At 68.4% G+C, this 7,367-nt stretch overlaps 1 protein-coding gene across 1 annotated transcript; it reads left to right on the top strand.

Annotated features, from left to right (window-relative positions):
- The first annotated feature begins 214 nt into the window (after positions 1-214).
- CCDC154 (coiled-coil domain containing 154) lies at positions 215-6,949 on the top strand. The gene is made up of 17 exons (XM_055340659.1): positions 215-224; positions 310-550; positions 644-833; positions 934-986; positions 1,233-1,328; positions 1,680-1,803; positions 3,301-3,402; positions 3,478-3,606; positions 3,697-3,821; positions 4,050-4,176; positions 4,262-4,399; positions 5,146-5,265; positions 5,343-5,419; positions 5,668-5,785; positions 6,096-6,182; positions 6,465-6,652; positions 6,759-6,949. The coding sequence occupies exons 1-17, from the start codon at positions 215-217 to the stop codon at positions 6,883-6,885; spliced, it is 2,052 nt and encodes a 683-aa protein (XP_055196634.1). The 3' UTR covers positions 6,886-6,949.
- Positions 6,950-7,367: the final 418 nt, after the last annotated feature.

Here is a 7,367-nt window from a genome sequence, read left to right as displayed (position 1 = left end):
GACAGTGTAGGGAGGGACCCGTGCAGGGGTGTGGGCCGCGGGGCGTCCTTGGTGCCCAGGGGCCTCCTCAGGCTGGGCAGGCAGGACGCTGTCCTACTACTGCGTGTGGGTGCTGCGTGTCCTCAGGCCGGGGTTGGGGCCTCTGAGCTGCATTCCCTGGGGTCGGGCAGCCGGAGCCGAGCTCTCCGGGGACCAGGCTTTGTGACTCCGCCGGATGGGCCAGGGTGAGCCTGGTGCACACGCTCGGTCACCACAGTGATTGGGGTCCCTGTGCCCTAAGCTCCACCGGGAGCCAGCCCCCTCCAGCAGCCCGGAGGCACCTTCTTGCGGAGCTGGCTGCTAGCAACCCCTCGTCGGGGGTTTCACCCCTTTCCCAAACGAATACTGTCACCCTGGGGGACCCGGGGCTCCCCCCGGAGGAAGGACTGGCCAGCCCCGAGCTCCTGAGCCTGGAGGAGATCTCCGAGAACTATGAGTCCAGCCACCTGGCATCCGCCACCTCCGTCCCGGAGCGGGACTCGCCTGGGCACTGGAGGCAGCTGGAGCAGTGGTGAGCCTCGGCGGGGGGAGGAGCCGCATCACCCCCCAATCCCCCTACCCCCTAGCACGCGAGCCCGACGCAGCCTGCTCCTCACCCCGGCAGGGTGGCCGACCTGCAGGCGGAGGTGGCGTCCCTGCGGGGACACAAGGACCGCTGCGAGCGAGCCATGCTGAGCCTGCTCCGGGAGATGCTCCAGCTGCGGGCCTGCGGGCAGCTGCAGGACGCAGAGCTCAAGAGGCTGCAGCAGGACGTGCAGCAGGCGGCCCAGGCGCCCGACAAGGAGGCCCTGGAGGTGAGCTGGCGCCGTGCATGCCCGGGCTCCCCGGCTCCAGGCCCGGGGCTGGTCTGTGCTGGCTGGGCTGCGAGTCTCCGCCCCACTGCCTCCCTCACAGTGCCCTGGTGCCCAGAACCAGAACCAGAACCACATGCAGACCCTGGACAAGAGGTACCTCCCCCCCGCCACCAGTGGCGCAGGCCTTAGTGGGGGTCGCGGGAAAGCAGTGGCCGCGCGGGACAGCAGGGCACCAGCCTGCCCCCTGCTAGTGCTCTCGCTCAAGAGTGCAGCCGGGGCCCCGCTTGGAACGGTGTGGGTGTGGACCGCGGTGGGAGCTGCCAGCAGCGCCCCTGGGCACCTGAGCACCGAGGGCAGCCCCAGGGCAGGCCCCAGGCGGCAGCAGCTCTTGTGTGCCAGGCTGGTGGAGGTCCGGGAGGCGCTGACTCAGATCAGGAGGAAGCAGGTGCTCCAGGACTCTGAGCGGAAGGACGCGGAGCAGGAGGCCAGCCTCAGGTGGGCGCCGCCCGCCTCCCTCGGGGGGGCTGGCTCTGGGCCCTGCATGTGCGCTCGGCGGGTGGGAGTCCGCGGGGAAGGCGTCCCCTCGCCCTTGGCGCTGGGCGGCTGGTGGACAAGGTGGAGGGCTCAGACCCCCCTGCCGTGGACACTGAGGAAGAGGCTGCAGCCCAGGGTCCCCACCCCTGTCCGCTCCCACCTCCTTGTGGGGGCCTCCTGCCTAGCTGGCCTGTGGGTGGGCCCGGGCCTGGGAAGAACTCCAGTGGCTGACATCCCCGCCACCCTCCCTGCTGCTCCCCAGCCGGGCCCCCTGGCCGGCCGCACTGATGTGACCTGCCGCCGTTGTCCTAGGTGGGCCGAGCTGGCTGGGAAGCTGGAGCAAGAGGAGCAGTTGCGGGAAGCGGCCTGCAGCGCCCTGCAGAAGAGCCAGGACGAGGCCAGCAAGAGGGTGGACCATGAGGTGGCCAGGATGCAGGTACCGGGGGGGCCAGCAGGGCTCTGGCATCTGGGCAGCCAGGCCAGCGAGCGCCCCCGCCCCGCCCACGGCATGGGACCCAGGGGTGACCCCGAGGTCTTGTGTGGTCCAGCACGAGGCCCCCAGCCACGAGTGGCCCTGTCTGGTAATCAGCTGAGGTTTGAGGCCTCTCGGTCACAGAAGCCACACTTCAGGCACCCAGCGGCCGCGCCAACTGGGGCAGCACCAAGACGGAGCTCGTCTTTTATCCTGGGAGCTCCCCCATTGGCAGCATCTCCACCACAGGTCCTTGTCCCCGTCCTGTGACCAGCACTCAGATCAGGAAATAGAACAGCGTAACCCTGAAGCCCCTTCGTCAGTCGCTCTGGGGGCTGGCCCGGCCCCTGGGCCGCTGCAGGTTCCCCTCCTGTGTGAGACCCCAGCAGGCAGGGCAGGGGACGGGAGGCAGCCTCCAGACGCAGCCCCCACTGCTCTGCAAACAGAGGCCAGGGACCGCGGTACACACACAGAGGGTGGGGGCGCTGGCCGTGCTGCCCAGCTGCTGCCCACATAGCTCGGCTGCCTGGCTCCCATGGCCTCCCCCTTCCCGGTGCCCGTCGGGAAGCTCATGCCTTGGCTCCCTTGAGGTATTGCCCACCGCCGCGGCCTGGAGCTCCAGGAGGCACTGGGCCTGGGGATTCCTGGCGCACCAGGATGCACGTGGAGAGCTTGCCTCTTCCCCACGTGCCCTCCAGGCCCAGGTCAGCAAACGGTGGCCATCACCTGTTTTCATAAAGTTTTATTGGCACGTGGCCACCCCTACTCACGTCCACTCCTGCTTTGGCAGCGTAAGCACAGAGCCCAGGAACTGTGACACAGACCCCACATCCCATAAACTTAAAACATCTGCCCCTGGGCTCATCACAGAGACAGCTTGCCACCCCCCTGCTTCCTGCAGACCACCCTGCATGGGGTGCCAGGCTGGTGGGGCCTCGGGGTGCCCCTGCCCTGCAGCCATGTGAGCGGGTCCGCCGGCCTTCACTCCTCATCTCTGGCACACTCGGACCCTTGATGCAGCTGGAAGGGGGCAGGCGGGGAGGAGAGAGGGGCCCGTTCTGGTCCTGGAGCGCGAGGGCATGGTGTGTGCCTATGCGTGCCCTCATGTTCACTCAGCTTCCCCGACTGAGGCTCCCGGCTCAGGCTGCTGTGACCCCCTCCGCAGGTGACATCTGGCGGTCCGTGTGAGCACCAGGTGTATCCGGGCCCCACATGACCTTGGCCTGGCCCTCTGGGGGGACGTGTGGCCCTGGCCTTGCCTGCTTTCCGCCCTGGGGAGGGTGTGGTGGGCCCAGCTCTGCTCGGATCAGGGGCCGCGGGGGACACAGCACCCAGGGCCCTCTGTGACAGACGTGGTTGGGCAAGAAAACAAGTCCCGGATGGCACGGGCGCTGGGGGCGGGCCGGCAGGGGACAGACGAGGACAATCAGACCACATGGCGACTGTGCTGACCTCCCACAGGCCCAGGTGACCAAGCTCGGTGAGGAGATGAGCCTCCGTTTCCTGAAAAGGGAGTCCAAGCTGTGCGGCTTCCTGCAGAAGAGCTTCCTGGCCCTGGAGAAGGTGGGGGCCCGCGGGCCTGCGGCTGTACCGTGCCCCCCACGCCCCTGCTCACCACGCGGGCCCGTCTCCCCACAGAGAATGAAGGCCTCAGAGAGCACCCGGCTGAAGGCGGAGAGCAGCCTGCGGGGGGAGCTGGACAGCAGGTGGCAGAGGCTGCAGGACCTGGCGGAGGAGCGTGCACAGGCCCTGCAGGGGCAGCAGGAGGTGGGCAGCTCGGGGCCCCGCGGGGGCAGTGCGAGGATTCCAGGGGGCGGCTGGGGGCCCCGCGGGCTCAGGGCCACCCCTGCCCAGCAGCAGGAAGAGTGCCGCCTGCTGGAACAGTGCCGGGACCTGGACCAGGCCGTGACCCAGCTGACCAAGTTTGTGCACCAGAACCAGGTGTCACTGAACCGCATCCTCCTGGCCGAGCAGGAGGCCTGGTGCGTGTCCAAGGCCCCTTTCTCCCCTGAGACCGGCCTCCTCGCCCAGTCCCGAGGCAGCACGGCCCCTGGGGGACCTCCTGTTCCCCTGCGGGGGAGCCTGCACGACCCTCTGCTCCCTGGGGTCCCCTGGACGGTCTGGAGCCAGCTGTCAGGCCCCATCCTTGGCCCCGCCTGCGAGGGGACAGCCTCAGCTGAGGGACAGTCCATCTCGGCACCGACCTGCAGGGACAGCAAGGGGCAGGCGGAGGAGAGCCGGGCCGGGGAGCTGGCTGCCTACGTGCAGGAGAGCCTGGCGGCCGTGCAGCTGGCTGGCGAGCTGGCCCAGCAGGAGGCACACGGCGCGCTGCAGCTGGTGAGGTGTGGGGCCGGGTCAGTCTCCCTGTGGGGTGCCCCCTCCCCAGGCGGCCACACTCAGCCCATCCCCACCTCCCCTGCAGCTCCGAGAAAAGAGCCGGGCCCTGGAGGAGTCCCTGGCCGAGCTGGGGAAGCAGGTGAAGGACCTGAGTGACCACTTCGTGGCCTTGAGCTGGAGGCTGGACCTGCAGGAACAGATGTTTAGGCTGCGGCTGAGCGAGGTGCACGCGGAGCCGGGGGGTGGGGTGGCCGGCAAGGTAGCCCTGCCCTCGGCCTCTTTCCCCTCCTTGTTACCGTGTCGTTGACCCGGAGTCCCCGCGCCTGAGCATCCACCCTTGAAGCGTGGGGCTCGGTGGCTCTGCATGAGCTCAGGCTGCACCACTGCCCGCCGTGTCCCTTGCCCATCTCTGGTGCCGCACGGGAAGTCCAATGTGGCCTGTGGGCACAGCCCACCCCGCGGCCCCCGCTGCCCACTGCTCTGCCTCCTGCTTCTGTGGATTTGCCTATTCTGGATGTTTCCTACAAGGGTTTCCAGACAGTGTGCGACCAGTTTGTCTGTTCGTCAGCTGACAGACTCTGAGTCGTCACCTTGCTGGGCAACACAGGACGTGCTGCTGCGCACGCATGTCCACTATGACCTTGGAGCGGGTGCCCCCGGCCTCCCCGAGGCCCCTCTCCTGCGGCCGCGGGCGGGCTGGCGGTCCCAGTCGCTGCTGACTCTGGGTGGCGGGGGCCAAGCCAGGCCTCACAGATGTCGTTCTGCTCAGCCTGGTGGTGCTGCCCGGAGCAGCCAGGTCCCTAGAGAGCAGCTGGCCGCGCTGCCCCAGCATCCTGCCCAGACCGTGTGGAGCGCTCGGCTGCACAGGTTCCACCCTGCTGGGTCCAACTCTGGCTCCAGGAGGCCCCATCCACCTGTCGGCACCCCTCCGGCCCCCAGCTTCGGTCCTCACTGGGGTCTGTGTTCCAGGCCAAGAGGGAGTGGGAAGGCTTGGAGCAGAAATCCCTGGAAGGCCTGGTCCAGTGTCGGAAGGAGGCCGAGGCGCGTCTGAGGGAGGTGTGGGAGCGAGTGGACAGCCTGCCCCGGCAGGTGGGTGAGGGCCAGGGCCGCGGTCCCTCAGCCCTGCTCCGCCCCCGGGCCGCCCGCCCACTCTGCGTCTGTTGCAGATAGAGGCTGTCTCCGACAAGTGTGTCCTGCGCAAGAGTGACTCAGACCTCAGGATCTCGGCTGAGGGCAAAGCCAGGTGAGGCCCCAGCTCGTGGCCCCGGCCTGCGGGGCTGCAGCGAGCTCTGCTGGGCTCACGGCCTGCTGCACCCCAGCCCTGGGACCCCCCACCAGGTACAGCCCACACAGACCCCTGAGCTTTGCGCTCTGTCCCCCGCTGGGGACCGCCAGGTCCCCCTGCAGAGGAGGCCACACTGAGCCTGTACCCCTGCAGGCCTGCCCTCCTCCCCACTGGCTGCACCCACGCAGAGCCTCCTCTTCCCACAGAGAGTTCGAGGTCGAGGCCGTGCGGCAGGAGCTGGCTGCGGTGCTCTCATCTGTGCAGCTGCTCAAGGAGGGAAACCCCGGGCGGAAGATCGCCGAGATCCAGGGCCAGCTGGCCACGGTACCCCTGGAGCCCCTGTGCCCGTCACCCCCAGCACTGGGGTTCCTGGGGGCCCCAGACACCCGAGGTTGAGGGGCTCACAGAGCCGGCATGAAGTGGGGGTACCTGCCTGGCCTGCGGCCCCCAAATGCTGGGGGTGGGCAGTCACAGGACAGGAGCTGGCCTGAGCACTGGCCAGGCCCCTGGTCCCCACCAGGGGGCCAGGGACACGTGTTAGAGGCTGGCTTTTGCCCCCAGTGACTGGGCGGGGGCCGTTGACCGGCGGGCAGACTTGCCGCATCTGGGTCAACACACAGCAGGCTGCCTTTAGTTTCAGAACCAAATAATGAAACTGGAGACCAGCATCCAGGACAACAGAACCATCCAGAACCTCAAGTTTAATACAGAAACCAGACTGGTGAGAGGAGCCCTGAGTCCACCCCACCCCGAGGCCCCAGGAGGCTCCCGGCCCCTCACCCCTGCCGGCTCACTTCTGGGCTTCCCCACGTCCCTGTGTCTGCGCCTCCGGCCCCAGCAGGGTCTCCTGCTAGATAAGAGCCTGGTTTTTCTGGAGAGAGAAATCTTGCTGGCCGCCCCGTCCTGCCCCGTCCCATCCCACCCTGTCCTGTCCCATCCTGTCCCATCCGGCCAGATTCCTGCATTCCTGCGCGGGCCGCTCCTCACGGGCCCTTGTCCTCAGCGCATGGAGGAGATGGCCAGTCTGCGGGAGAGCGTCCTGCGCCTGCAGAGTGACGAGGGTCCGTGGGCCCTGACGCTGGGCAGCAGGAGGGTCCTTGTGTCCCTGGGGAGGCAGCAGTTCTTCATCAAGGACTCGGCCCTGGGAGAGGCGGTCTCCATGAACCGCTGGGGCGTGTATCAGACCGTGAGGTGGGCAGGGGTGCAGTGGGCAGCCACCTTCCGGGGACCCCTCCGGGCCTGGGGCGGGGCTGGGGAGGCCCCCAGGCCGGTGGGCCTGAGCTGCGTCTCCGGGCAGGTGGCTTCAGTGGAAGGCGGTCCTCATGAGCCTGGTGGCCCCGCGGAGGCCGAGCACGTTCCCACAGAAGCCCCTCGGCTGGGGGCCTGCCCGCTGGCTCACAGCCTTGCCCCTTTCTCAGAAATAAATGTGCCAGCTCTTGTACCTGTCAGAGTGCCGAGCTCGCACCCAGGGCTTAGGGACACACGCCCAGCGTCCCGCAGCTCCCGCCTGGCCGGGCCCTGCCCAGCCGCAGGCCGTCCTGCCCAGGCCTCGGTGTCTCAGGGCCCCACCCACTCCATGCAGCCCCCTGGAGGGCCAGCAGGCACAGGCTCAGGGTCCCTCGGCCCCTGGCTCTGGGCCGCCAGCTGTGCCCTTCACACCTGCACGGTGGCCAGCAGAGGAAGTGGCTCTTCCTGCCCTAATCTAGGGAGCAAACAGCGTGTTTGCTCACACACTCAGGCAGCACCCCTGTTCCTGCCTCCAAGAAAAGCCTTGCTCATCCCACAGGAGCTGGCCTTGCCACCTGCCGCGGGGCCTGGAGGAGGGGCCGCCCTAGGACCAGCCAGGGGGGCAGGCAGCGGGGAGAGCTTTGCTGCCCACCTGGGACCTCGGGGCTGCTCTGGGGGG

Source organism: Nyctereutes procyonoides, unplaced genomic scaffold (assembly GCF_905146905.1).
Source record: "Nyctereutes procyonoides isolate TBG_1078 unplaced genomic scaffold, NYPRO_anot_genome, whole genome shotgun sequence".
In the NCBI taxonomy this organism is placed as follows: domain Eukaryota; kingdom Metazoa; phylum Chordata; class Mammalia; order Carnivora; family Canidae; genus Nyctereutes; species Nyctereutes procyonoides.
The sequence above is the reverse complement of the archived record's forward strand: the minus strand, read 5'-3'. Positions and strand labels throughout refer to the sequence as shown.

Bases quoted from the DNA above. Each gene is read 5' to 3' on its own strand.
- CCDC154 (XM_055340659.1), top strand. The intron at 834-933 runs GTGAGCTGGCGC...CCTCCCTCACAG, and splicing joins CCGACAAGGAGGCCCTGGAG to TGCCCTGGTGCCCAGAACCA. The intron at 4,177-4,261 runs GTGAGGTGTGGG...CCTCCCCTGCAG, and splicing joins CACACGGCGCGCTGCAGCTG to CTCCGAGAAAAGAGCCGGGC.